The sequence below is a fragment of the Anser cygnoides genome, chromosome 17 (assembly GCF_040182565.1).
Source record: "Anser cygnoides isolate HZ-2024a breed goose chromosome 17, Taihu_goose_T2T_genome, whole genome shotgun sequence".
NCBI classification, from domain to species: domain Eukaryota; kingdom Metazoa; phylum Chordata; class Aves; order Anseriformes; family Anatidae; genus Anser; species Anser cygnoides.
In genome coordinates, this window is record NC_089889.1 from 12,619,354 (window position 1) to 12,643,576 (window position 24,223).

At 56.0% G+C, this 24,223-nt stretch overlaps 1 protein-coding gene across 1 annotated transcript; it reads right to left on the bottom strand.

The window, feature by feature from the left end:
• Nucleotides 1–8,474: 8,474 nt before the first annotated feature.
• TBX3 (T-box transcription factor 3) lies at nt 8,475–21,685 on the bottom strand. Its single transcript, XM_066978725.1, has 8 exons — nt 21,269–21,685; nt 20,213–20,657; nt 18,081–18,348; nt 16,632–16,778; nt 14,651–14,727; nt 13,192–13,349; nt 11,153–11,850; nt 8,475–10,730 (listed from the first exon to the last, which is right to left on the bottom strand). Exons 2-8 carry the CDS (start codon nt 20,605–20,607, stop codon nt 10,284–10,286), a joined length of 2,190 nt encoding a protein of 729 aa, XP_066834826.1. The 5' UTR covers nt 20,608–20,657; nt 21,269–21,685; the 3' UTR covers nt 8,475–10,283.
• Nucleotides 21,686–24,223: the final 2,538 nt, after the last annotated feature.

Below are 24,223 nucleotides of genomic sequence, written 5' to 3' on the forward strand. Positions count from 1 at the left end.
CTCGCACGACAATCAGCCTGTTGCCTCTGCCTGCTGCTCCTGGAAGCATTAACACCAGGCTCCAAGGGTTTAACTCCTTCGTAAATCTTTCAGGCCGCTGGAACCCGGGAATTACTTTCCACAGAAACCCTGCGCATCACTCCCTGCAAAGCAGCTCTGACGCCTACATGCACATACACAATTCAGGGGCCCTAATGAGAGCGTGCACCGGCGTGGAAAGGGACAATGGGCATCTCTCACCACTAATCAGAGACAGTCAGAAAGTAGGACAGCAGTTTATTTGGAAGCTCTGCCGGACCTGGAAGGCTCTTCCCTAAAGGTCCCTCTGCTCTGGTTCAGAAGTTTCAGTGAAATTTGTCTGCTACCAATTTCTTAGGAGGGCCAGTGTCTTTTTTTTTTTAATTTCCCTGGGAAGGCTTTCTTCCCTATTGTGTGACCGCCGCACATTAAAACACAATCAATATCATTCCCATTGTTTACCCTGAAGTTTGATGCATGTCTTCCTGCTTTTACATCCTTGTTCTCACATTTTAGTGCCCCCAGTTCCACCAAAGCAAGTTGATCTCTCACCCGGAGAGAAGTGTTTCATGCGAAATGGCAGTTTCTGGTGCAGAATAGTTTTGTAATGAGGGAGGAGGCAGAAAACATAAATAAGGGTATAATAAGACAAACTGCTTATGAAGAACAGCTGCACGCGTGTGTAAGAGAGCAAAAAGTGTAAGGCAGGAAGAATATGAATCAAACTATGAAACAAAATGTAAAAAGATGTTTTCTGTGCGTTTGTATACACAAGTGAGCAAAAGGTGAGACTAGCACAAGAAAAAAGATGACAACACAGAGGCAGAATTGCTCAGTATGTGTATGACTGGGGATATGTGAGGGAGGGCAGCAGAAATGCAAGGAGACAAAGCAAAGGAGGCCTTGTGCTGTGCAAACCAGGGGAGGGAGATGGCTCCTTTCTAGAGCCCTGCCTGCCCCCAGAGCACAGCTACTCACACCCGTAAAGCTCTGGGAGGTTTCCTACCAAAATGACAGGCCTGATGTCACTTCTGTGGGGATGTCCGGCACTGGGATGCTCGTTTGGACTTCACTGAGATCACCAGGAGCCTCCACATCAGTGCTGATGGGATCCTTGCGCACATAGCCCCCACAAACACACGATTACAAGAGCGCGGAAGGAAGGTGGGCACGCAGGCTTTCAGGATGAAGCTTTTCTTCCTCAGGCTCCAAAGAAAACACCTTTTCCACTTGTTCACCGCCCCCCGGAGCAGCCTCGGGGACCTTCGCGGCCGTGCTGCGGGGCTGCCCCCACCAGGTGGCGCTCCAGGAGCGGGATAACGGCGGGTCCGGACCCGGCACGGCTCGGCACGGCTCCGGGCACTGCGACCCCGGCCACCGCCTCCCCTCCGCTTTGTGTTCGGGTCCTGCCGCTGCCGCGATGTCAGCGTTTTGGGATTTCGGGACGAGGCATTTGGGATTTTGGGGACGATTGGGAGCTTCCCCGACTCCTTGCTCTGTGCCCAGAGTCAGCAGGGAGCTGGAAAAGCGGCTCTCACGCCGCCCATCCATCCTCCCGTCAGCAGAAATTTGGAGCCGCGGGATGCCGAGGGCTCCTAAAATTATATTTTAGTACCCTAAAAATCTATTTTTTAGCCTCCCTACCCACTCTCGGTTAAAGATTTGGCAGACGGAACAAACCAGAGAGCCGGCTGTAAGAGGGCTGCGGGTAGCCGGGGGGGGGGGTCCCAGGGGTCCCCGCTCCCCACGGGGGGGTCCCGACCCTACAGAGCCGGGGGGGGGGGGGGGGGGTCAGGGGTGGGCGCCACGGAGGGGGAGCCCGGGGCTGCTCGGCGAGCTGATGCTCGCAAGTGGCCGGCGGGGATGAATTCCCCCGGGACATGCGATAACGCGACTCTGAGCGAGGCAGGGATGCTGAACCCGGCGGACTGAGCCCCCCCACCACCACCACCACCGGGCTGGGGGCACGGCCGTGCTCGGGGTGCGCAGCAGCCTCCGGGGAGCTGGCGCCGGCAGGGCTCGTGTGCGGGCTGCCGGGGCCGGGACACGCTGTGCCCGGTGTCTCGTAGCGTGCACGTCTCCATCAAGGCGAAATAAAGGCGTGCACAGCCCCATCTCTTCCCAAAAGCTTTATATACACGCGTGGATATGTATTCGAACTGCGGAAACGTTTGAAATCCAGACAGCGCTTTATGAACGCCTTCCTTCCAGGGAGAGCTACAGCTAAATCAAGTCACATAAAGCCACGGAGCCGCTCCGGAGCTGTGCCCCGGGCTGGGGGTAGCACACAAACCCCCCCCGGGGGGCTGTCCGGGTGCCTCCGGCCGGTCCCCTCCACGCTCCGCTCCGGGGCAGCTCGTTCTGCTCACGGCGGTCCTGCTCCTGCAGTTGTGTTTCTTTATATTTATTTTTCTTTATATTTATTTTTTCCCTTCGTAATTGCTTAAAAAAAAAAAAGGCAAAAATCGCCAGGTTCACTCAACAAAGTGTCTACTGGCCCGAGACGCAGCTTTCTCCCGGAGCAAACCCTTCGGGGTGCAAAGCAAAGCCCATTTTCTCAAAAAAAAAAAAAAAAAAAAAAAAAAAAAAAAGAACCGCCGCTGTTTTTTTTGGTGGGGGTCCTCGTCTCTCGCTGCGCTCCCACGCGTGTCCCCCCGTGTTTCACCCGGGTTCCCCACCGGGACAGGTCATTGCTTCGCCTCTGGCCGGGTTCCTGTTGAGAAATCATATTTAAAACAAACCAAAGAGTCACAAGACCACCGCCAGCACCGTCGTGCGGCTCTCGGGTTAACCCCCCCCCCCCTAATGACTGACGGCTGGTGCCACTGAGACAAATAAATACATCGTAAGGAGGGCAATGGGTCGCGAGTCGTTTTGGCCCTAAGGTGAGATTTAGCAATGACCGCCCATTAAAACAAGCTTTTCACTTTTCCTAGGGGTAGCCCCTGCCCCCACCCGCTGCAGCAAGCGAAGCGGGGGAGCCTCCTGACCTGCCTTACATCTATATGTAAGGTTTGGGGTGGGTTCTTGTTTGTTTGCTTGTTGTTGTTCTTTTTCTTTTTCTTTTTTTTTTCCCCCTCTCTTTCTCTTTGTTTTTTAGCTCAGGCTTGGGAGAAATGGAAGCCGGCTAGAATAGGGCTCGGGAGAGCAGGCGAATTTGAAAAAAAAAAAAAAAAATCCCTTCAAAATCCGCGGGAAAGGGCCTGAATTGACAACAAGGGAGCGCTTAAAAATAATCTTTTTTTTAAAGAAACCCGTCGGAAAGCAGTGCCCGAGCGGCTAGGCGATGCTGCGCGGCAGAAGGGAACGAGCCCCGGCCAGAAGCGGTGGCGATGCCGCAGCGCCGGGGGCGAGCGAGCAGCTGCGGGGGAGATGCGGGGGCTGCTGGGCCGGGGCCGCTCCGAGCCCCTTCCCCGGGAGCGAACAGAAACGTGGCTCAACGTTTTGCACAAAAGTTTCCAGCTCCCTCCTTCTCCTGCACCTCTTCCCCAAGAAAGGCTCCGCAATTTCCCCGACCCCTCAAGCCAAAGCGGTGGGACCCCCCCCGGGCTTCCCTGGATGGAGCAGGTCGAGGGGAAAAGGCACCACTGTTTATTTTTATTTTTGTTATTTTTCTCTCGGGCTAATTTCACCGGTAACTTTATTTTACTGTATTTGCCAGCGGTGCTTTGGCGGCTTGCAAAGAAATAAAGTTTTGAAAGGACTTCGGAAAGGAGAAAAGAGGGGGGCTGCCCCCGAGGGGGGGGCCGGGTGCCCCTGGGGTCGGGGACTCCCCGGCTGCGTTAGAGCCCGGCGAGGCTCGGCACAGCCCAGCCCGCTCACGATCATTTGTTTGTTGCTGACTTTTTTTTTAATGTGTTGAATAGGGTCTTTCTCTGGAAAGGGCTTTATCTGGGGGAGTGATGGAAGCTAAATCTAGTGAGAAAAACGTGAGCTTCAGCAGGAATTACAGCCCCGGTTAGATGCGGCGAGCTCCTTTTCGGCCGAGAGCGGAAAAATAAAAAATGATCATTTTCTCCAAAATCTTCAAATCGTGAAAAATAAGTGCTAGGAATGGGAAAAGCCGAAGGTGGTGCCTGCCCGGCGAGTTGCGGGCTGAGCTCGCCGAGGAGGAGCGGCGGTGCCGTGGGGGCCCCGCTCCGACCCCGCGGCGTGGCGAGGAGCTGGAGCCACGAGTTGCAAAAGTGCCTTGAACGGCCACTTCAGGCTGAGGGCTTCGCCTCGCCGTGTTTTTACACGCCTTAATTGTTCCCGAATAATGCGGGGTTTGGGAGAAAGCACGTGGGAAGTTATGGGCTGGAAAAAAAAAAAAAAGGAAAAAAAGAAAAAGGAAAAAAAAGAAGGAAAAAAAAAAAAACAACACAACAAAACCCCCCAAAGCATGCATCATCCTCCAGAGCTGCCTCCCTGCGAGCTGTTGGCTTTTCTCTATGCCCGGAGTCAAAAAGCTTCAGGTGTAAAGGGGCGCTCTTTAAAAGCTCGGGAGATGGAAAAGGGTCTGGCTGCACGGAGAGGTCGGCGGGTCAGGGAGATAAGGCGATGCCAGCCCCCAGCGCCACGGGCTGGAATGTCCCTCTGCGGGGCTGCTGCCGTGTGCGGGGTGGAAGGGGGCTCGGGGGGGCTCCTGGCAAGACGCCGGAGAAGGGAAATTCGGATTTCCCCGCTCCGGTTCGCCCCAGCCCCGCCGTCGCGGCGCCTGCTGCACGGATCCGTCGTGCCCCCGGTGCCCCCAGGGTGCCCGGTCCGTGGTGTCAAGCAGCAGCGCCCCAATAAGCAATCGCCCCATAAGAGCATCTTCCCCTCCCCGGGACAGCAAACGGCCCGTCCGTCCGTCCGTCCGTCCGTCCCTAGGCAGCCAGGGCCGCTCGGGAGCGGAGCTGAGCGCTTCTTGCAGCCTCTCCCACGGCCACCCCGAGCCCCGGAGTAAAAACCCAGCTGCGGACCCCCGGGGGGTCGCCCTGCCCCTGCCCTGCCCGCCCCCAGCCCCACGCACCCCGCACCCCACGGGGCGGCCGTCGGTGGGCTCCCACCCGGGACACGCAGCCCCCCCCGGCTCGGGTGCGCTCCGTACACACACGGCTGCTCTATTTTAAGCAACTCTATTTTTTTCCCCTTTTTCTTCCCATCTTTTTTATTTTTTTTCCTCCTTCCCTTCTCCCGAGCCCTCTCCCTGCCTTCCTAAATGCGCTTCCCGGTGCAACCCCGCAGCCCGGGGCGAGGGCGGAGGCGGGTTCTGGTCCCCGCTTCCAAGACTTTTTTTTTTTTTACGAACAATCGTTGAAAAGAAGGAAAAACCTTTTTCTCTTCCCCTCGTGCGGAGGACGGAGGAGCCGCTTTGATCTGCGAGGCCTGGCGTGCTGCGAGCCCGCACGACGGCGGGGGGCGGGGGGGGGGGAGCCGTCCGCCGCGGGACCCCCCCAGGCAGGACATGAAAGGCCAAAAAAAAAAAAAAAAAGGGCGGCCAGGGTACAGGGGATCGACCGAAGGGCTTCAATATTTCATATTCCTGGAAGCTGTCGAGGCCAAAACCAACAACCCGCCTCCCTGCCTCCCTCCCGGTGTTTGCAGAGGGCAGGAGCGAGGGGGCCGGAGCGCGCCGTGCACCGCGGCCGGGAGGCGAGGAAAGGGCCGGGGGGGGGGGGGGGGGGGGGGGAATAAATTTGCGCTTGTAATCAATCAATAATTAACTAATAGCGGAGCTTGGGCCAGGCAGGACGGCGGCGGAGCGGCCGCCCCGTCGGGCCCCGCGGAGGTGGCTCCCGTGCCCCTCCCCGGGCAGCACCGGTCCCTTTGGGTCGTGTCCCCATCCCCTGCCCCCCCCGTGCGCCCCCTCCCCACTGCCCCATCCCCGCTTTCCCAGAGACTTTGCACCGGCGGCCAAAACACCCCGGGGTGAAAGCCGGCTCCGTTCCCAGGAAAACCAGCAGCGAGCTCTGCCCCCCCCGGGGAATGGGGGGGGCACCTGTGCCACCCCCCCCCCCCGTTTTCCCCCCTCTCGGAGCCCCCCCGTCCCGCTGGGTGTCCCCCCCCCATCCCAAGCCCTGCGCCCCCCCGGGGGCCGCCCCGCTCTGCCCGCACTGCCCGAGAGGTGGCGCCGCCGCCCCGCCGGACCCCCCCCGCCGCCTCCCGGCCCCCCCCCCAGCGCCGGGTCGCCTGCATCAGCCATAAAACCATTGAGGATATCAAGACAGGCGCCAGGTGAGTAATAGACAGGATAATCCAGAGAGATTGCTCGCTGTTTACCTCCATCCACAAGCGCCACAAGAGTTACTCATTAACGTTACTATATACAAATAAGATACACAGGAGATAAAGCCATTTGCAAGGCAGAGTTACACCTGCGGTACACGGATTTCTTGCTAGGGCATGGGGAGGGGGAGGTCAGTGTTAGGCCCGTGGAAGGGAGGGGGGGAAATCCAGCAGGCTGAGCCCCCAGCACCTAAAAACCAAGCGTGCCCTGCAAAAGCGGCTACCTGATACCTGGGCCGGAGGGGGGGCTCTGAATCCGCAGTGAATTTCATCTCCTGACAGAAAAATCTCCCCCAAGCACCTTAACCGCCCTCCCTTTGCAGGAATTTTTGGGGGGCAAGTACCAGGGGAGCGGAGAAAAAAAAAAAGGAAAAAAAAAAAAATAGAGGTTCCTGACCCCCAAATAAATGGCACCGACCTGGGGTTTGGGGGGGGTCCTATGGCACCGAGAGGTGCCCCTGCGCTGGCTCCAAGGCCAGGGCTCGGCGGAGAGGAGAAAGTTGAGCCGGGAGGCTGTGGGGTGGCTTCACCGCCCCGACGGGGGGGCAGCGCCTCTCTTCCCCCCCCCGCCCCGACCCTCCCGGGTGGCAAACGAGCTCCTGCTGCGTGGGGATGCGGCCCCAAGCCCCCAGCCGCTGCCTGCTCTTTTTTTTCTTCTCATTTTTGGGGTTTGTTTTGTTTGTTTGTTTTGTTTTGCTTCGCTTTTGCCAGCCCCGACGGAGCACCCCGGCTCCACAAACACACACCACCACCACCCCCCCCGCTCCGAGCAACATCAGCTTAACGTGACATTTCCAGCAGCCCTCACCTTGAGCCATCCAAGTGGGGGGGGGGGGGGGCGGGCGGGAGAGGTGGGGAATAAAATCCTGCTCAGCCCAAACCTTCCCCCCCGGCGACCTGGCGGGCTGCATGCCCCGGCTTTTAAATACCCCCCACCCACCCGGGATGAAATGGAAAGGGCCCCCCCCCGACCCGTGAAGGGGCTGAAACCAGCAGGAAAAAGGGGTCGGTGTGCAGGGGGGGGTCACTCCGGGGATGCGGGCGGTGCCCGGCCGCCGCGGGCAGCATCCCCCCAAAAAATCCCTGCCCAACCCCGCGGGGCTCCGGGGCTCGGGCAGGGGGCAGCGCTCGGGTGTCCCCCCCCCCCAGGACACCCCCACCCCCCCGAGGTTGTCGCAGCCCCTCGGAGCCTCTCGCAGCAAGCCCGGTGGAGGTGGAAGGCGACGTCCTCCCCTTCGGGAGTTTCCCCCCGAAAACGAGCGAGGCCGGAAAGTGGAGGCCGGCCGGGGGGGCGCAGCCGGGAGCCCCCTGGCACGGCCAGGAGCGGCGGGGGCTGCTCTAAAAAAGGGGAAAGTAATGCCCTGAAAAGGGGAAAGCAGCGCTCCGCTGGCACTTTCACCCACCGGCCCCCTTTATCTCGCTGGCGCAGGAGCCGGAGGCCACGGGCCGAGGGGCAGGCAGAGCATCAAACAGGATACGGGCTGGAAGCACATCCTTATAATATTTATTACTGGCGGAGGATGAATCGCTTTCCAATATATGGGCCGCTAGCTGTTGAAGGGGGGAAGATGTCTGCGAGCAAGGGGAATATCCACGTCCCGCTAAAGGATGCGATCGGGTCCGTTCCCACCCAGCATCAGCCCAAGAGCAAGAAGGGGTGGAAAGAAACCCCACGCGTGTCCATGGGGTCAGTGGGAAGAGGTGCTCTGCCCGGGCGGGAGGGATGAGCCCAGTAACACCATCACCCCTCGAGCACTCTACCTGGAAACTTTTGAGGAGGGCTGCGCATTAAATTTTAACCGATCTATTCTCCGATTCTTCACTTTTGCTTTATTAATTTATGACAGATAAAAGCATAGCTGAGCCGTTCTCATTAACTTTTCAAATGCCACTTAATATCGTTCCATTAAAAGAGGTGACTTAGTAGCCTCTGGATCTGCTTGAAAAGAGAGAGGGAGAAAGACGCAAAAGGTGCATTAAACAGCTTGCTTAAAACCTGCACTTCCCAGCCGCAACCCAAAGCACCCGAGCCCGAGCCGACTGGTTCCTACCAGCTCCTTCCCCGAGAAAAAAGCTGAATATTGGGGAGGGGATGGGGTGGAGGAGCCAGGCAGGCGGTGGGAGACGGACCTGGCGGCTCCCCCCCACCCCGGCCTCGCAGGCGCTTTCGGGAAGGTTGGGGTGAAGGCATTTCACAGTACGCCCAAGACATTTCAATAAAAATTTATTGAAACTTCAGTGACTTTTAAAAGGGGGGGAAAAAAATACAGGAGGAAAAAAAAAAATTCTCAACATTTATATAACACAAAATATACCTTCATTTTTTTTTTTTCTTTGAATCAGCTCTGAGCACCTGACTTCCAAGGCAAGAAAATATGCACTCACTCAAACAAAGACAACAATAAGCACAGTAGTAAAACTCCATCGTGGTACTATTTTCTTTCTTTTTTTTTCTTTTTTTTTCTTTTTTTTTTTTTTTCTTTTTTTTTCTTTTTTTGGGACACCGAGGAAATGGGAAAAAAATAATACAAAGTAAAGAAAAATCCTAAAATCTTCATCTTTTTCTCTCAAGCTACTGGAGAAGCCTGTTGTCATGTATTAGCGTATAGAACTTTTTTTTTTGTGGTTGAAATTTTAAACGGAAAGTAGCACTTTTAACACTGAAGAAATCGAGGATTAAAAGCTACCGTGGCACGTTGGGTTTTCATTTTCTTTTAATTATTTTTTTTCAAGGTCTTTGATTTTTTTTTGTTTTGTTTCTTCTTCGCCGTTTGCAATCGGCTCCTTTAGAAAAGGACGAGGTCAGGTTTTCTGTGGGGAGCTCCAGTTTAAAAAGTGAGCACTCAGAATGGAGGCATTTCTCTTCTGGGTTGTTCTGTGTGGGTCGGGGTAGATGCTTAAAGGAATTACGAACTTGAAATGAAAACGACTACAAATAAAAACAGAAGAAAAAAAAAGACAGCTGCAGTCGTATTTACAGAGATATGTACAATGTCAATAAATTAAAGTTTAATTTCGAGTATTCATATTCCACGTATTTACAAGAGTTATCAAATAATTACATAAATACTTTGTTTTAATAATAGTGTCCGCTTTTTTCTTCTTCTCAGTATGTTTAAACCTTGTTATTGCATATACAATTAAAGAGGGAAAGCTGTGATAAACCTACAGTCAAGCTACAGAGGTTTTTAGATAAAATAAATTCACTTTTTTTTTTCTTTCCAACTACACTTCTTATTGTTGTTGCTACAGGGAGGATGTTTAAGGTAGAGGGAAGAGGGTCTTATTTTTGTTTTTATTATTATTATTTCTTTTTCCCTGGGATTTGAAACGAGCATTAGAAATAAACAACAAAACCCCACCGAAATAAAAAAATAACCCCCCCCCGAAAAGCAGACTACTATGGAACATGCAAAAAAAGCCACCAACTGGCTCTCAGACATCACAATAATATTTTAAACACACAGCTTCCCTTAATATAGACTAAGAGGGTTATCGTTCACAACCCGTCCAGGAAACAACTGTTGAAGAACCGATATGCGAGTTACTTATACAGGTTTTTTTTTCGGAAAAAAAAAAAAATCACTTTTCTTATTTAATTTTTATTCATCAGTTCGTTTGGTGATTTATTTATTTATTTATTTATTTCGTTTTTACGTGTTGGTGTTGGTTTTTTTTTTTTTTTCTTTGTTTCTTTTTTTACACAGTGAAGAAAAGGCTGGCGGGAGGCCCCCCCCCCCCCCAGCCTCGCCGGAGACCTGGCCCGGCCAGCCTCGATGCTGGCAGCCTCCAGCCCAGCGCTGCCTCATCCCAGCCCTCCCACCTCGCCCCCCCCGATACCTTTTTTTTTTTTGCCGATAAACGCGCACACAACGCCGGGGGATTTTATATTAAAAAAAAATAATAATAATAATTAAAAAAAAAAGGGGGGGGGGTAAAAAAAAATTCGCGGGACGGAGGCTGTGGTTTCTGTCGAACAAAGTGCACTGCGAGAGTGATTTGAAATGAGCTGGCGGCTACGGGGAGCCGCTGCGGGATCTGTCCTGCTTGGGGTCGAGGCCGCTGACCAGGCGCTGGATGTTTTGCAGTTCGCTGGTGGCAGCCTCCTTGTCGGCCCCCAGCTTGGGGGAGAGGGAGACGGAGCCGGACGAGAGGGTGGACGAACGGCTGGTGAGGTCCGAGGCGGAGTCCAGAGGCCCGGCGCCGGGGCTGGAGGCCAGCCCGGCCGCTTTGGCCTCCCCGGAGGCGGAGGCGAGGCCGGGCAGGGCGGTGGTGAGGAGGCTGCTGCCGTCGGGCAGGGGCACGGGCAGCGAGTAGGGGCTGTAGCGCAGCCGGGGCCGCACGGCGTTGAGGAAGGGGTGCCGGTGCACCGAGCTGGAGGCTGCGCTGGAGGCTGCCGCAGCCGCGGCCATGTAGGTGTAGGGGTAGGGGAAGAGGCTGCCGAAGGGAGACATGGCCAGGCCCTGCGGGGGGAGGAGGGGGGCGGGGGGGAGGAAGGGGAAGAGAGAGGAGAAAAGTGAGAGGGGAGAAAAGTGTTAGCAGCGTGCGCCCCCCCACCTCGAACACACATACACAAATGGTGTGAGTGCTGACACCGGCTGCCCCCCAGGCTAAGCTGCTCCCCCCTGTCCCCCCTGCTCCCCCCTGTCCCCCCCAGCCCCACAGGGCAGCCCCGGGGCCGGGCATCCTCCCCCCATGCCCCCCCGACGGCTCCGCTCCGCACCGGGACTGCCCCGGGGCAGCCACCAAGACCCGACGGGGGTGACCCAGGGACCTGAGCCAACCCCCCCATACACACCACAAAACTTTCCCAAACCCTCCCCCCTCCTAAAAAAGCCCTGCTCCTCTTTACACCCCGCTCGGGAGCAGCCCCGTCGGGGCGTACCTGCGAGGCCAGGACGTGCTGCTGCAGGTGGAAGGGCAGAGCGGATGCTCCCGAAAGTCCTTGAGCTGCCGCCGTGGCCATCACTGTGTTGTCCAGCCCCGAAACGCCGGCAGAAGCCCCCGAGACGGTGGCGAGCAGGGGGCCCATGCCCGCGGCCATGCCGGAGAAAGCCCCCCCCATGGCGAACTGCCCCGGGTGCAGCAGCAGCGGGTGCCCGTTGCCCAGCGGGTTGAAGAACTGCTGGCCGGCCAGGCCGGGGGGGAAGCCGAGGTTTTGCAAATGTCCCTGGCTCAGGTGAGCCGTGCTGTCGGTTTGCACCGTCAGGGGGGCGAAGGGCTCTTTGCCCAGCAGCCGGGGCTCGTCTCCTTTAGGGCCGTCCCGAAGGGGGCTTTTCAGCTCCTCGCCGCTCAGCCCCCCCCGGGTGCTGGACGAGATGGTGGCCGGGCTGTGGCGAGAGTCAGGGGGGGCTTTCTCCGTCCTCTCTCGGCTCCGGCTCGCCGCAGAGTCGCTGGGGAAGAAGTGGCTTTTGGGGGGGCTGCCCCCTTTCTCCCGGGGGTCTTCTCCCCCCGCGGCCGCGGCGGAGCTGGCGGGCGCTGGGGTGGGGGCCGTGGTCGTGCTGATTTTGCCCGACTCGCTCGCTTCCAGCAAGGGGTCGTCTTTGCTGTCCGCATCGCTGTCTCCCTCGCTGGGGCACAGATCTGCAACACAAAGGGGCTGGGATCCGGAGCAGCGCGTCCCTAACCTGCCCCCCCAGCCCCGGGGCCGGGAGAGAGGGGCACAGACACCTCCTGGCCGTCCCGAAATTCAGCCCCAAAGAGATGATTTTTAGGAAATAACCACCAGCCCCCTCCCCGGCTCCCACCGTCCAGGCGAGCTGAGGTTTCCCAGCGCACCAAAGCGGCTGCCACAAAAACTGAGCCCCCCCCAGCGGCTCCGCTCCCCCCGGGGGCTGGGGCGCCGTCGGGATTTTGTGCCCTTTTCCAGACTTTTCAGCCCTTTCGACGGGCTTCGAAGTTTGAAATCCCCCCCCTCGCCCCCCAGGCCTCCATCTCGCTGTGGACACCACCCCCCCCCCCCCCCTTCTCCTCCTCCTCCCCGAAGCGTGCACAGCTTCGCTGGATTCCTCTGCACTTCATCTCCTAATTTCAGCGCCCCAGGTGCGAAGCTCTGGTTTGCTTTTCGGGTCCCCTCCCAGCTCCCCTCCCCTCGGCTCGGCAGGACTTTAAACAAACGAGTAAAGCAACAACAAAAAGAGGTTGCTTCCTCCTCCCTCTGCGCTCCCCCCCCCCCCCGCCCCTGGATGGATTAATACATGTGAAAGAGCTGCAGACAGCTTCCAACCCCGCACGGAGAGAAAGCGAGGGGGGACTTTTCTATAACAAAGTTCGGGACCGTATCCAGGGGAAAGATCCTTCCTCTAATAACAGAATCGGAGAGGAATATTAATGGAGTGACTCCAGTTCTGAACTTTTGCCCCGTGGTCTGTCTTTGCTCCCTTGACTCGGAGCTGGCTCTTTTCTGAGCCGCGGAGGGGGGGGATGAGAGGAGGAGAGAGGCCGGGGGGAGAGGGAAGGGGCAGGGGGGGACGGGGAGAGAGGGGGATAGAGAGAGGGAAGGAAAGGAGGTGCGAGGGGAGATAAGGAAAGAAGGGAGGAGGGAAAGAGAAGGAAAAAAAAAGATTGAGAAGGGGGAGAAGAGAGAAGGGAGTGGGAGAAGAGAGAAGGGAGTGGGAGAAGAGAGAAGGGAGTGGGAGAAGAGAGAAAGGAGTGGGAGAAGAGAAAAAGGAGAGGGAAAAGAGAAAAAGGAGAGGGAGAAGAGATAAAGAAGTGGGAAAAAGAGATAAAAGAGTGAGACAACAGAAAAAGGAGTGGGAGAAGAGAAAAAGGAGTGGGAGAAGAGAAAAAGGAGTGGGAGAAGAGAAAAAGGAGTGGGAGAAGAGAGCCCTGTGAGTGGCCAGGAGCGAGCAGGGAGACTGGGAGGCAGGGAGGCCAGGAGGCAGGCAGGCAGGCAGGCTGGCTGCTCTCGGAGGCCGCTCTCACCTTTGAGGCTGGAGGTGCCGACGGCGGGCACGGCGGGGCAGGAGGACTGCGCGAAGCACTTGAAGGCCGTCTGCTCGTTGGACGACTCGTCCGAGGTGGCGTTTTCCTTCTTCTGCCGCTCGTCGTAGACCCGCATGGACTGCAGGGTCAGCTGCTTCCTGCCGGCCACACGGAGCCGCTGGGCGAGCGGTGGGGGCTACGCCCGGCCGCCCCCCCCCCCCTCCCGGCGCCTCCAAACCATCCCCGGGGGCCTCCAAACCATCCCCGGGGCCTCCACCGCGGAGGCCGGCGCCCGGCTCGGTGCCTCCGGGAGGCCGCCCGGGAGCTGTTAGCAGCGGGCCGGGCCGAGGGCAGATGTTCAAGAAAAAGGGGGGAGATGGGGGGGGGGGGTCTGGGGGAGTGAGGGCACCGTTCCCCGGGGATCAGCTTTTAAATGCGAGGATGTTGCAGAGCTACGAGCGGTCCTAATGGTCGCTAAGATGGCGAGGAAGCGGTTATTTTGTTAGGCACTTTATATAATCTTTTCACCAACAATTAACCCGGAGTAAAATCTATTTATATTTAGAGAGAAATTAGAAATCGTTTCCGTCCTGTGGCTCCAGCCTTGGCTTTATTTTCACGCTGACGGACAAGAGGAGCTGGCGTGTGTGTGTGTGTGTGCTGGGTTCAGTCCTGGGCACAGAGAAAGGCCTCTTGTTTTACATCACATTTCCCTTTTTTTTTCCTCTTTCAAAAAAATAAATAAATAAAAAGGAACTGACCCATTTATCCATTATCTCAAACCAAGTGCAAATGGCTAAAATACCGCGTCTCCTCTAACTAAACAAAACGAAGACTTAGTCCCCGTCAAAGAAAAAATCCCTTTCTCTATTTTAGCCAATATTAAGAAAATTAAAATTCTCGAGCCGCATTAAAACTAGTGCTGTCCATCCGTCTACCTGGACAGAAACTGTCCCGCGGCTTTTTGAAAAATAAAGAATTCTCTATCATTAATTACTTCCATATTCGCGGGACACCCCTGTCAAAACAGTTTATTTATGTGCTTCTCCTCCACACTTTTCAGCAGTGCCCGGGAAAATGCATGGGGAGACTCAAGCAGCGATCAGCTCTGCCCTCACTTCGTCCCGTTTCCCTGTCCCAGATAGAAATGGTGGTGGTGTAAAATTGCTGCCTAAATGTTAAGGGGAACTTCTTTTGGGGGGATATTCACCGTCTTTCCCTTAATCTGCCGACAGGGCTTTCGCCAGCCATCCCGTGCGATGTAAAAAGTAAACGTGGGAAGCACGCAAGAATTCACATGCAATCAGTTTTGTGTTATTAACGACGAGATCCTTATTAATTTTGGCGGGGGGAAGTGTGGTTTGGAGGAAACGCGAGGTGATTTTGACCTCTGGTCATGTTCGGAGCTTTGCACACGAAAAGCAAATGAGGTGCCCATATATAATCTCTTCAGACTCACCTTTTTTCCCTCCTTCCATTCCCGGTGTCCCGAAAACCTTTGGCAAAGGGGTTGTTGTCAATTTTTAATTGAGTGATCTACAGGGAGGGAGAAAAAAAAAAGAAAAAAAAAGCGGAGGGTTGTTGGGACAGAAATAAGGAGATTTCGTAAAACAACGAGCGACCCAACCCCTTCTCCCCGGATCCCGCAGCGCAGGCAGAAGCAGCACCCCCGGGCATGGGGCAGGGGGCAACGGGGGCTGGTTTTGGGGTGGATTCCGGCGTTTTCCCCAGCCGGCTCGGGGGCTGGCCGGTGACCCCGGCGGTGGTGGCAATGAAAGAGCCCCGTGTTGCTGCCACCGCATCGGAATGAATTTAGCCGTGCAATGCGATCCATGCGAGTTATGCCCGCGCTTAAACTCTTTAAATGCCATAATTAAACCGCAAAGGAATCATGCCCACCCCCTTGCTATAATAAAATACTTTATATAATCGCATTATGCCCCGCGTGTGTGTGTGTGTTGGGGCGCTGGGGGTGCCAGGAGCGACTTGATTTGGAGGGTGGGAGGGAGGGGAGGGTGGCTACGTTTTTTGGAGTGGGCTCGGGGCTTTCCTCGGGATTCGGGCTGGGGCTGGGAACGGCCGCTTCTCCCTGCCCCCGCGGCCGGCGAAGGGAAGGGGGAGTCACAGGGGGGTGGAGGGGGGGGGTTTCTCCCCACGGAAAGGATGCGGTGGGGCCGGGGATGCCCGCAGCACCTCGACCCCCGGCTGGAGAGGGGCAGCGGGACCCCCGCGGGCGGGCTGAGCCCTGCGCTGGGTCCCCGGGCGGCGCAGCTCCCCCGGGACCTCCCCAAGCCCCCCCCCTCGGCGGGGGCAGGAGGCAGCGGGGAGAAAGCACGGCTGGAAAGCGGCAGGGCGGTCCCGGCTTTCGGCCCGATTTCATGGCAATGGGACAAACACGCTGCCTTCTGGCCGGCCGCGGGGCCAGAGCGGGGCGCGCAGCCCCGCCGGTAATCCCAAAGCAAAGTCTAACTCCCTGGGCGCGCTTTTTGCTTTCCGTTTCCTCGCCAACGGCCGGCCGCGGCCACGGGGCAAAGCAGCCCGAGCCCTGTAGTCCCAAGATTTTGGGAGCCCAGGGCTCGGCCCCCCCTCTCGCCCCCTGATTTTGAGCCGCGGAGGAGGCTGCCGCGGCCGGGCGCTGCGCATCCAGAGCCCCTGCCCTTGGCGCACACGCACGCAAAGTTCAAATTTATAGGCAGAAAAATAAAAGGCCCTTCTTGGCTCTTTCGCTTCCTTCCACTTGACTTAATTATCGTAAATTCGCCATTTGCTAGTCTCCCAAATATACCACCTTCGTTGTGAGCGACAATAAACCCGCAGAAATGGGAACGCAGCGTCTGCAGCGCTGCAAACTTTCTCACACTGGCTCTTTTAGACCTTGCAGCTAAATTCAAGCGAGATACCCCTCTCTGATCAGAGCATATTTCTGCACCACAAAAAATAATAAAACACTGCAGGATACGAAAAAAAATCATAATATAATAATAATAGGAACCAGACGTGCGCTCCAGCCTTATTGCCAATTGCTGTTAAAGGAGCTAAAACAGCACAAAGGCCAGGAAGAATTACAAAATCTCCAGCCACGCTGCTCTCCCCCCTCTGTCTTTCGACACACGGATCCGATTCTTTTTCTGATGCGTCTTAGATTAAATCCACACTGAAAGCAGCGATCCCCACCCCATCCTACCCCCTTTTCTTCCCGAAAGAAGCCCCCCGACCCCCCCCGCGACCCTCGACCCCCCCCAGCTCCATGCCCTGCCCGGGGGCGGCTGGAGCACGGCGTTAGCAGAGCCCCCGGCCCCCCCACCCAGGGGCTTGGGGGGAACCGGGGCAGGGGGGGAGAGGAGCGGGATGGGCTTCGTGATTTTGAAGGGAACACTGCAGAGTAAAAGCTCTCTTAAAAGCCAAAACACGTAAAACAAATCCTTTCTTAATCTCCTTACCTTATCATTCTGGTATGCGGTCACTGCGATGAATTCAGTCTCCGGGAAAACGTAGGTCCTGAACGTGCTGTAGGGCAGCTTGAGGATATCGTTCGCTCTGACGATGTGGAACCGGGGTTGGTACTTGTGCATGGAGTTTAGGATGGTCTGGAGCGGGGCAGCAGAGGGCGAGGAGGGGGGGGAACGACACGGTCAGAGCGGGCAGCACCCCCGCCTCGATTTTCTCCCCCCCTCCCTCCAGCCTCCACTCCTCTCCCCCTGCTCGCCTCCCCTTCGCTGCCTCCTCCCCGCCGAGAGCATCTCTCCGGGCACCACGCAGCCGCCTCCAGCATCCAGCAAAAAGCACTGACAGCTCCAGCTCGGCGGGGGGAGACCGGCCGCCCGGCGGCTCTGCGGGGACTGGGGAAAGCCCTGCAGTGATTTCCCTATGAGCGGAGAGCCGGGGGGGGGAGGGAAGGGAAGCTCGTCCGGGCTCCGGACGAAATGTCTCGTGATTTTAACGTGAAATGAAATAAAATAAAATAATCGCTATATGAAAAAAAAAAAAAAAAGGAGCAGCAGCTACAATAGCAACAACAACACGAGAGCCTTGGCTAGGTCTAATTGCTCGCCCCAATCCACTTAAGGCCTTCTGCGAGAGGCAAAAATGTATCGTCTAATCAAATCACAGGCAGCAAATGCAATCTTCAGCACATTAGAGATCCCCCGACCGCGGCCACCACCAGCACCCCCGGCTCCGAGACAGAGGCTTTCCCAGGAACAGAAAGAAACGGCAAGGATCGCCAGAGCACTTATCAGCACGTTTGTTTGATTTCACTCTTAGGGGCAGCGTTTTATCTCTGCACACCCAGTAAATGTAAAGGAGTGGATAGACATGAATGGGCAACTTGACCTCTGATTTTGGTTCCTGTTTATTTTCACTCCGGCTTGCTTTACATTATCCAGATTAATATATATTTAAATGTTTGCGTACTTGGGCCTTTAAGCCCTTTCTACACACATGCATATCGTTTTCCTATGCCTAAAAAGTGTGACCGTCTTTATTAAAAAAATATTATATATACATATATTTATAAAGTCAACACAGCTCCGAGAAATATCGAGTTGCACTACGCTGGAAATATACCTCTCAGATTAATACTGAATGGCACGGATTGGGCTTTGGAAAGGTTACAGAATAAACTCGATTGTTTAATCCTGACCTCGGCAAGAGAAAAAAAATATCAAGGAATATTAGAAACCGGACACACGCACGTCAGCCGCGAGCGTGGAGAGGGCTATTTATTCCTCATTTTCCACCCATTTATTCCGCCCGAGTTCAAACGCCTGGGAAAGCTCCGGGCCGGGCGGCTGCGCTGCGGGGACAGGGCTGGGGACAGGGCCCGGGGAGCCCCTGCGACACGGGCAGCGGAGGGAAGAGGGGCTAAAGAAGGGGGAAAAGGCACTCACAAATCCGTGCTTGTCAGAGATATTGTTAGTGAGCTTCAGCTTGTGAAAGGTGACGACTTTGGACATCCATTGTTCTCCGGTGGCCGGGCTGTCCGGGTGGATGTACATTCTCTTTGGCATTTCAGGGTCAGCTTTGCCGGCTACCATCCACCGGGAATTATGGAATTTGTACCTACAATCATCAGCCGCCACAATATCCATCAATAAAATGTACTTGGCCTTTTTATCCAGTCCAGTGCATCTCACTTTAAATGGAGGAAACATTCTCCTACGGGCAGAGAAGGGGAGAGGGGAGGTATAGAAAAGACAAGACGAAAAAAAGAAAAAAATAATAATAATTACAGCGTTTAAGTAAGCTCCTGGAGCTTGGTAGCACATCTACCAAGAACTCGCTCAGAAGCAGAAAACTCCCCCCCCCCCCATACACACAACATGAAGGTTTTCCCCCCGCCCCCAGCGAAAAGATTTTTCAAACGCTTTAAAAGTTCCAGGAAAAAAATCGTCCCTCGGATAAGAGGCGGAGGGGAGCGGGGCGTATTCCCTAGAAGTCAGCAGGCACCTACCCTCTTCCATTCCTAAACAGCAAAGCCTAATTTGGGTCTCTCAGATCTCTTATTATTCTTATTATTTTGCCTGCTGAACAAAGAAATAGGAAAATAACACTCTCCGATTAAAAATACTCCTTGCTTCCTTAACCTGCTCCATCTATAAAGAGCGGAGGGGGGATTTTTTTTTTTTTTTTAATCAACAAAGGAGGAGAAAACCCCACGGTGAGGGAGCTGCCGTGGCTCCCACAAGGCTGCAAGGTCCCAGAGCCTGATATTTGTGCAGAGGGCTCTCTGCAAAGCACGCTCCCCTCTGCTCCTAAGTCCAGCTCGAAACTGCAACAGGATACCACAAATTTGCTGTTTATTATATCGAGTGGTTGGCATTCAGCAATCGCAACTTAAAAGGAAACACATGACTTTGCAACATGTAAGAGCACCTAGCACTCGCCGAGGCTTTTCGCGCAAAACTTTTGACCACAATTAACAGAGAAAACTTAGAAAAGGCAATAAAATGGGCCGGGGGATTTTTTTCCCCCCTGCTGATGTTAGTATATTTTTTTTCCCTGAGCCTGTACCCTGCAAGTGGTGCACTGCGAGGAGGCGAAGCTCCTGCAGGGCTGCTAAGGGCGACCTAGGAAGACTTTTCAGGAGTGGCTTCCTCGAGTAATTCTGGCAAATTACACGCGAATTGTTTGCTACCTTTCTAGGGGTTGCGCGTTAGAAAAACAGCCGAGTGCGAAGGGTTTTCTCGCTACGTGTCATCACATCAATAGGTAGAGTTGTAAAAGAGCACAGATGTCAATTAGTAGCGAATATAGAGAGGGGTTTCAGACGTGTAAACCTATAAAATGCAGAAATGCAGAGCGTGTACGCGCCGTGTATGTTCATTCATTCACACGTGAAGGTTATATAAATACAGAGACACACAGCACGCTCCTGCAGGAGCTGCAAAACCTTTCCCTGCAGCTCAAGCAGCCCCTCTGCAGCCCGTGCGGGAGCGCCGGCTGTTTTTGTCAGCTTTTTGTGCATTTCCACATGTAATTAGTCAGCACAAATGCATGCCTGTATCGCCGCAGAGACAGAGGCACAAGCGAAGCAACTGATAAACTGAATATCTCAGCCCTCCTGCAGCTACCACCTCACCCGCAGAGATATGCCACTGCAAATATATATATATAATTTTTGCTATATTCCCCCTCTCTCTGTCTTCAGGAAGAAAAACTCCAAGCAGTTAGGCTGTGATCAGGCCGGCGCCTTTTCCAGCCCCAAATTATTTTCCTTCTGCTACCAGAAAGTATTAAGCTGCTGAACCATGAAGAGCCCCCCTCGCCCCCTGCACACGCACCCGCTGACCGGGGGCTGGGTCGTGTGGTTCAGCAGTTCAGCCTTTCCCTGCAGCGTGGTGCCCAGAGACAGGCTGAGCACCTCAGCTGCCTGCAACTTTTCCTAATTTCAGAGGAACCGAGCTCCACGGAGGCAGCACCGGAGAAAGAGCCTTGCTCTGGAGCAGGCTGCTGGGGTGCAGAGACCGAGGGGTGGGGGAGAGATAAAAAACACAGCACGAACCCCCTGACTCGGACCTACCTTCCTGATTTGGTGATCACCATCTCCGTGCCTCTTTTATGGAATTGTTCCCAAAGCTCTTTGGCCTCCAGATGCACTTTGGGGTCGTCTTCCACCTCTTCTTCTGGCTCCAAAGTTTTTAAAGGCCTCAGATGGGCTGCTGCCTGGTGGCCCAGGGAAGAAAAGGGGATCCCAGTCTCTGCGGCCCCCACTAACTGATCCATGATGGGTTTAGCCAGAGCCCCCGGCAGGGAGAGGGCGGCCGCCCCGTTGGGAGGCAAAGCCAGAGCGGGGAAGAAGGGAGGCTGATGTCCCAGCACAGCGCTCATGGCAAAGTCCGGTGCCCGGTGAGGTAAAAAAGGATGATAAGCCATGCTTGTCCCAGGGATTACTGGATCTCTCATCGGTATATTCATCCACTCCACTCCTCGGTCTTCCTACTGCTGGAGTAGTCCTGGAGTGGGTTCTAACAGCACATCATGAAGAAGAAAAATTAAGATAATAACAATAACAGCGATAAAGCACCAAAAAAATAAAAATAAAAAAAAATAGGGTGGGGGAAACAAGCTCTAGACAGCACAGTACATGGGGAGAGGCAGAACTTCTACAGCCTACAACTTCCCGAGCCGGGGCACATCCCCAGCCCTCGGGACAGCGGATTAACAGGATTGTTCATTATTAGTCGTGCTCTTTTTTTGTTCTGTCTCTGCGAGTTTTTTTGTTTTGTTTTGTTTTTTGTTTTGTTTTTTTTTCCTGAGTGGAAGTCCTTGCGCTCGAAAAGAAACGCCGAAGAAGGGGAAAAAAAAAATCCACCGGGCTCGCAGGCTGCTCCCGTTGCCGCAGAAGGGCTGGACAAGCCGAGATCCTTTTTTTTCTTCTTCTTCTTTTTTCTCGTGCTCTCAGTCCCCCCTCTCTTCTTTCGTTGCGGAGGGTGACGGCTCCAAGCTGGCTTTTCTTTTTGGGTGGCTGGCTTTGCCCCCCCCCTCCCCCCCACCCCTCCACCTTTCCTCCGTACGGTCAGGCTGCAGAGCAGAGGCTGGCAAGGGAGGGAGAGCAGAAAGAAGCAAACAAACCCACCCCCCCTCGGCGACCGAGGACGGCTCCTCGGCAACCTTCAGGCAGCGGCAGCAGCAAAAACTTGGAGGAAAATCTCGTTTCCGCCTCGCCTTCCCCCCTCTCCGAGCAGGAGCTGGTCAGAGTGCCCTGATTTCCATCAGGATCTCTTCTTTCTTTCACCCTCCTCCGCCTTTTTTTTTTTTCCCTTTCTCTTTAAAAAAAAAAAAAAATCGGGAAGAATTATACTCTTGTCTCCGCTCCAGCAAAGGAGAGAGGGAGAAAGAGAGAGGGAAAGAGAGAGAAAGAAGGAGAAAGGAGGGGGGGAGAAAGAGAGAAAGAGAAAGGGGGGGAGAGAGAGAGAGAGAGGGAGAGAGAGAGAAGGAGCCTCTCAGCTCTGAGAATTCCCTGTGAGTCTGTGCTCTGCGTGCACCAGATTGTATGGATGTGTTGTGGGTTACAAGGGAGCTGGAGCCTCCTTGATTGGCTCTTTGACGCTTTCGGACCAATTGTGTGGCTCCATAGGCGTGGTTTTGACAGGTCGAGTGGAAGGGGGACAGAGCCGAGTTATAAAAAGAAGGTGTCGGAAACTGTAACGCTGCAGCAAAGCATCACTAGTACTCCGTGCCGTGTGAATATGTCAACATGAGCACGGAGGGGAGGGGAGCAGGCGAGCCGGGAGCCGCCTCTAGGGGGGGTGCTCGGGGCCGCCTCGCCCCCCCCCCCCGCCCCCCCCCCCGGCCGGCCCCGGCGCGCTGGGCACCGCCGCTCGGCGGCCCCCCCGGTAGGAGCTTCCACCGCTGCGGCGAGCGGGAGGAAAAGGGAGAGGAGGGGTGGGGGGCACATCGGGGAAGGGGGGGGGGGGGGTCCGGCCTCGGGTGCCCCCACCGCAGCTCTGCCAGCACCCGTGGAGAGAGGATTTGGGGGGGGGGGGGATTGAAGGGAACGTGTCCGCACCCCTCGTGCCCTCCCGCCGCCGCTCAGCGGTGCCCCCCCGAAATAAATAATTGGAAAAAAGTTGCTTTTTTTTTTTCTGACACGGAAAGCACCCCCGGGGCTGGGCTCGGGCACTTCGCTCTCCCCAAAGCCCGCTGTTGTTGTCGTGGGCGGCTGCAGCCGGGCAGGGGCCGCTCGGCTCCGCTCAGCCCCGGCTCCGCTGCCCGTAAAGGCTGCGGGGTGGGGGGGTAAAAAGAAAACCACGAGTTTTTTATTTTTAATTTTATTTTTTAATTATTTTTTTCCCTTTCCGTGGCGGTGGGGAGGAGTGCGGCAGCTCGGCTGCCACCGGCGCCGAGAGGGTTACGCTCCCACACCCCTCCTCTTCCATGAGGTGTGCGGGGAGGAGACGGGAAGTGCGGCTTTCCCTGCGCCCGGCCCGACGGGGGGGGGCCCGGCCCCGGCCCCCTCCTGGCCCCGGCCCGCTGGGAGCCGCTTCCCTGCGGGAAAACCATCACGCGTGGGTCCCCGCCCGGCCCCACGGAGAGGGAAGCTCCGGGCCAGGATGCGCCTGGGAAGTTTTTTTTTTTTTTTGAGACATGTTCCTGGGGGGGGGTGACAGCGCAGGGCAGCGAGATGGGGGTTGTGAGTGTCAGATTGTGCCCCCCCCCCTTCCTATCCACACCCCCCCCCCCCAGAAAGCTGCTGCGTGTCCGTGGGTGCGCGTTTGCGGCGTGGGTGTGCGCGTGGGGGAGGGGGGGGTCCGTGGCGCAGGGGGCGCGCAGGGCACGCGTGGGTCGGACGGGATGTCCCAGCACCGAAACACCCCCCCAGCCGGGGATGGGGGGGGGGGGGGCCCTGGGGGCTCCCCCCTTCTTTCTTTAACGAGGGGCAGAGAATCCTCCGGGAGGGGAGCGGCGGAGCGGGGCCGCGGGGGCTCGGCGCTGACGGCGCGCAGATGGGAGCGGAACCTCTAAAGTGATTAGCTCTTCTAGCATTGCATTTTTGACGCACATGGCTAAGAGCGCTTGGCGCCAGCTTGGTGAAGTCCCTGTAGTAACCAGCGTCTAGGATCGCTTTGCATTCACCAAAATATCTCCCCTTTGGTCGGGGGTGGGGGTGGATGGAGAAAAGAGGAGGAGGGAGGAAAGGAAGCGGGAGTAATGCATTCAAAGAAAACGGGGGGGGGGGGGAAAAAAAAAAAAAGACAAGGGCGGGGGGGTGGGACTGATGTGTTTCAAGAAACCAGGAGCCTGGCTGCCCGCGCAGCGCTCGGCGAGCTCTCATCGAAGGGACCGAGCTCCTCCAGCCCCCCTTGCTCCCAACCGAGACTCCGGCTCCTGCCTCCAGCCGTTACACCTTCCCCGTAACGGAGCCCACAGCGAAGGCCGGGCGGCTCGGAGAACATCGCGGCGATTCTCCCCAGCCGGGCCTTCGGGCCGTCGCGGGGAGCAGGAGGGTCTCCCCGTCTCTGGCAGGAGAAGCGCAGCCGCTGCCAGCACCGCCTCGCCCCGCGCCCTGCGCCCGCCGGCCCGGTGCGCACCCCCGGGGCCGCGGCGGAGGCCGGAGCCGTCGCTGCCCTCCGTGCTCGCCCCGCACCTTGCGCCGCTTGCTCCGCACCCACCCGCGCGGCGGCCTCGGAGGGAAAAAAAAATAAATAAATAAAATTGTTTGCCGCTTATGATTCCCAATTTCAGCGTCTGGCTAATGGCGTGCAAACTTCCGCCAGTTCCGAGTGACCTCCCCGACGAAGCCCCCTGGAGACTCGTATTATGAAGGGAGGCTGCACTAATCTAAGATCAAAAGCGGGAAGGTGCGAACAGTCTTTGTCTCCCTTCGGCCGCCTCATTCCCCCTCCTGTGTGTGATAAATCTACCCTGGCGCCGACTGCGCGCTGGATGATTAATTTGCAAGCAAACAAAAGGGACCTGATGGCCAGCCATCTTAGTTAAATATTGGCCAGTGCTTCCAGCTACTTGTTAGCCGCCTCTTCGCCAGAAATAAATAAATAAGCGAGGCGCAGAAATAAATAAATAAGGAGGC

What these genes read in the sequence shown, in the direction of transcription:
- TBX3 (XM_066978725.1), bottom strand. Translation starts at nt 20,607, where the DNA reads ATGAATATACCGATGAGAGATCCAGTAATCCCTGGGACAAGCATGGCT. An exon ending in GTGATCACCAAATCAGGAAG is followed by an intron (nt 18,349 to 20,212) that starts GTAGGTCCGAGT and finishes CTCTGCCCGTAG; the next exon opens with GAGAATGTTTCCTCCATTTA. An exon ending in AATGGAAGGAGGGAAAAAAG is followed by an intron (nt 13,350 to 14,650) that starts GTGAGTCTGAAG and finishes TGTGGCCGGCAG; the next exon opens with GAAGCAGCTGACCCTGCAGT.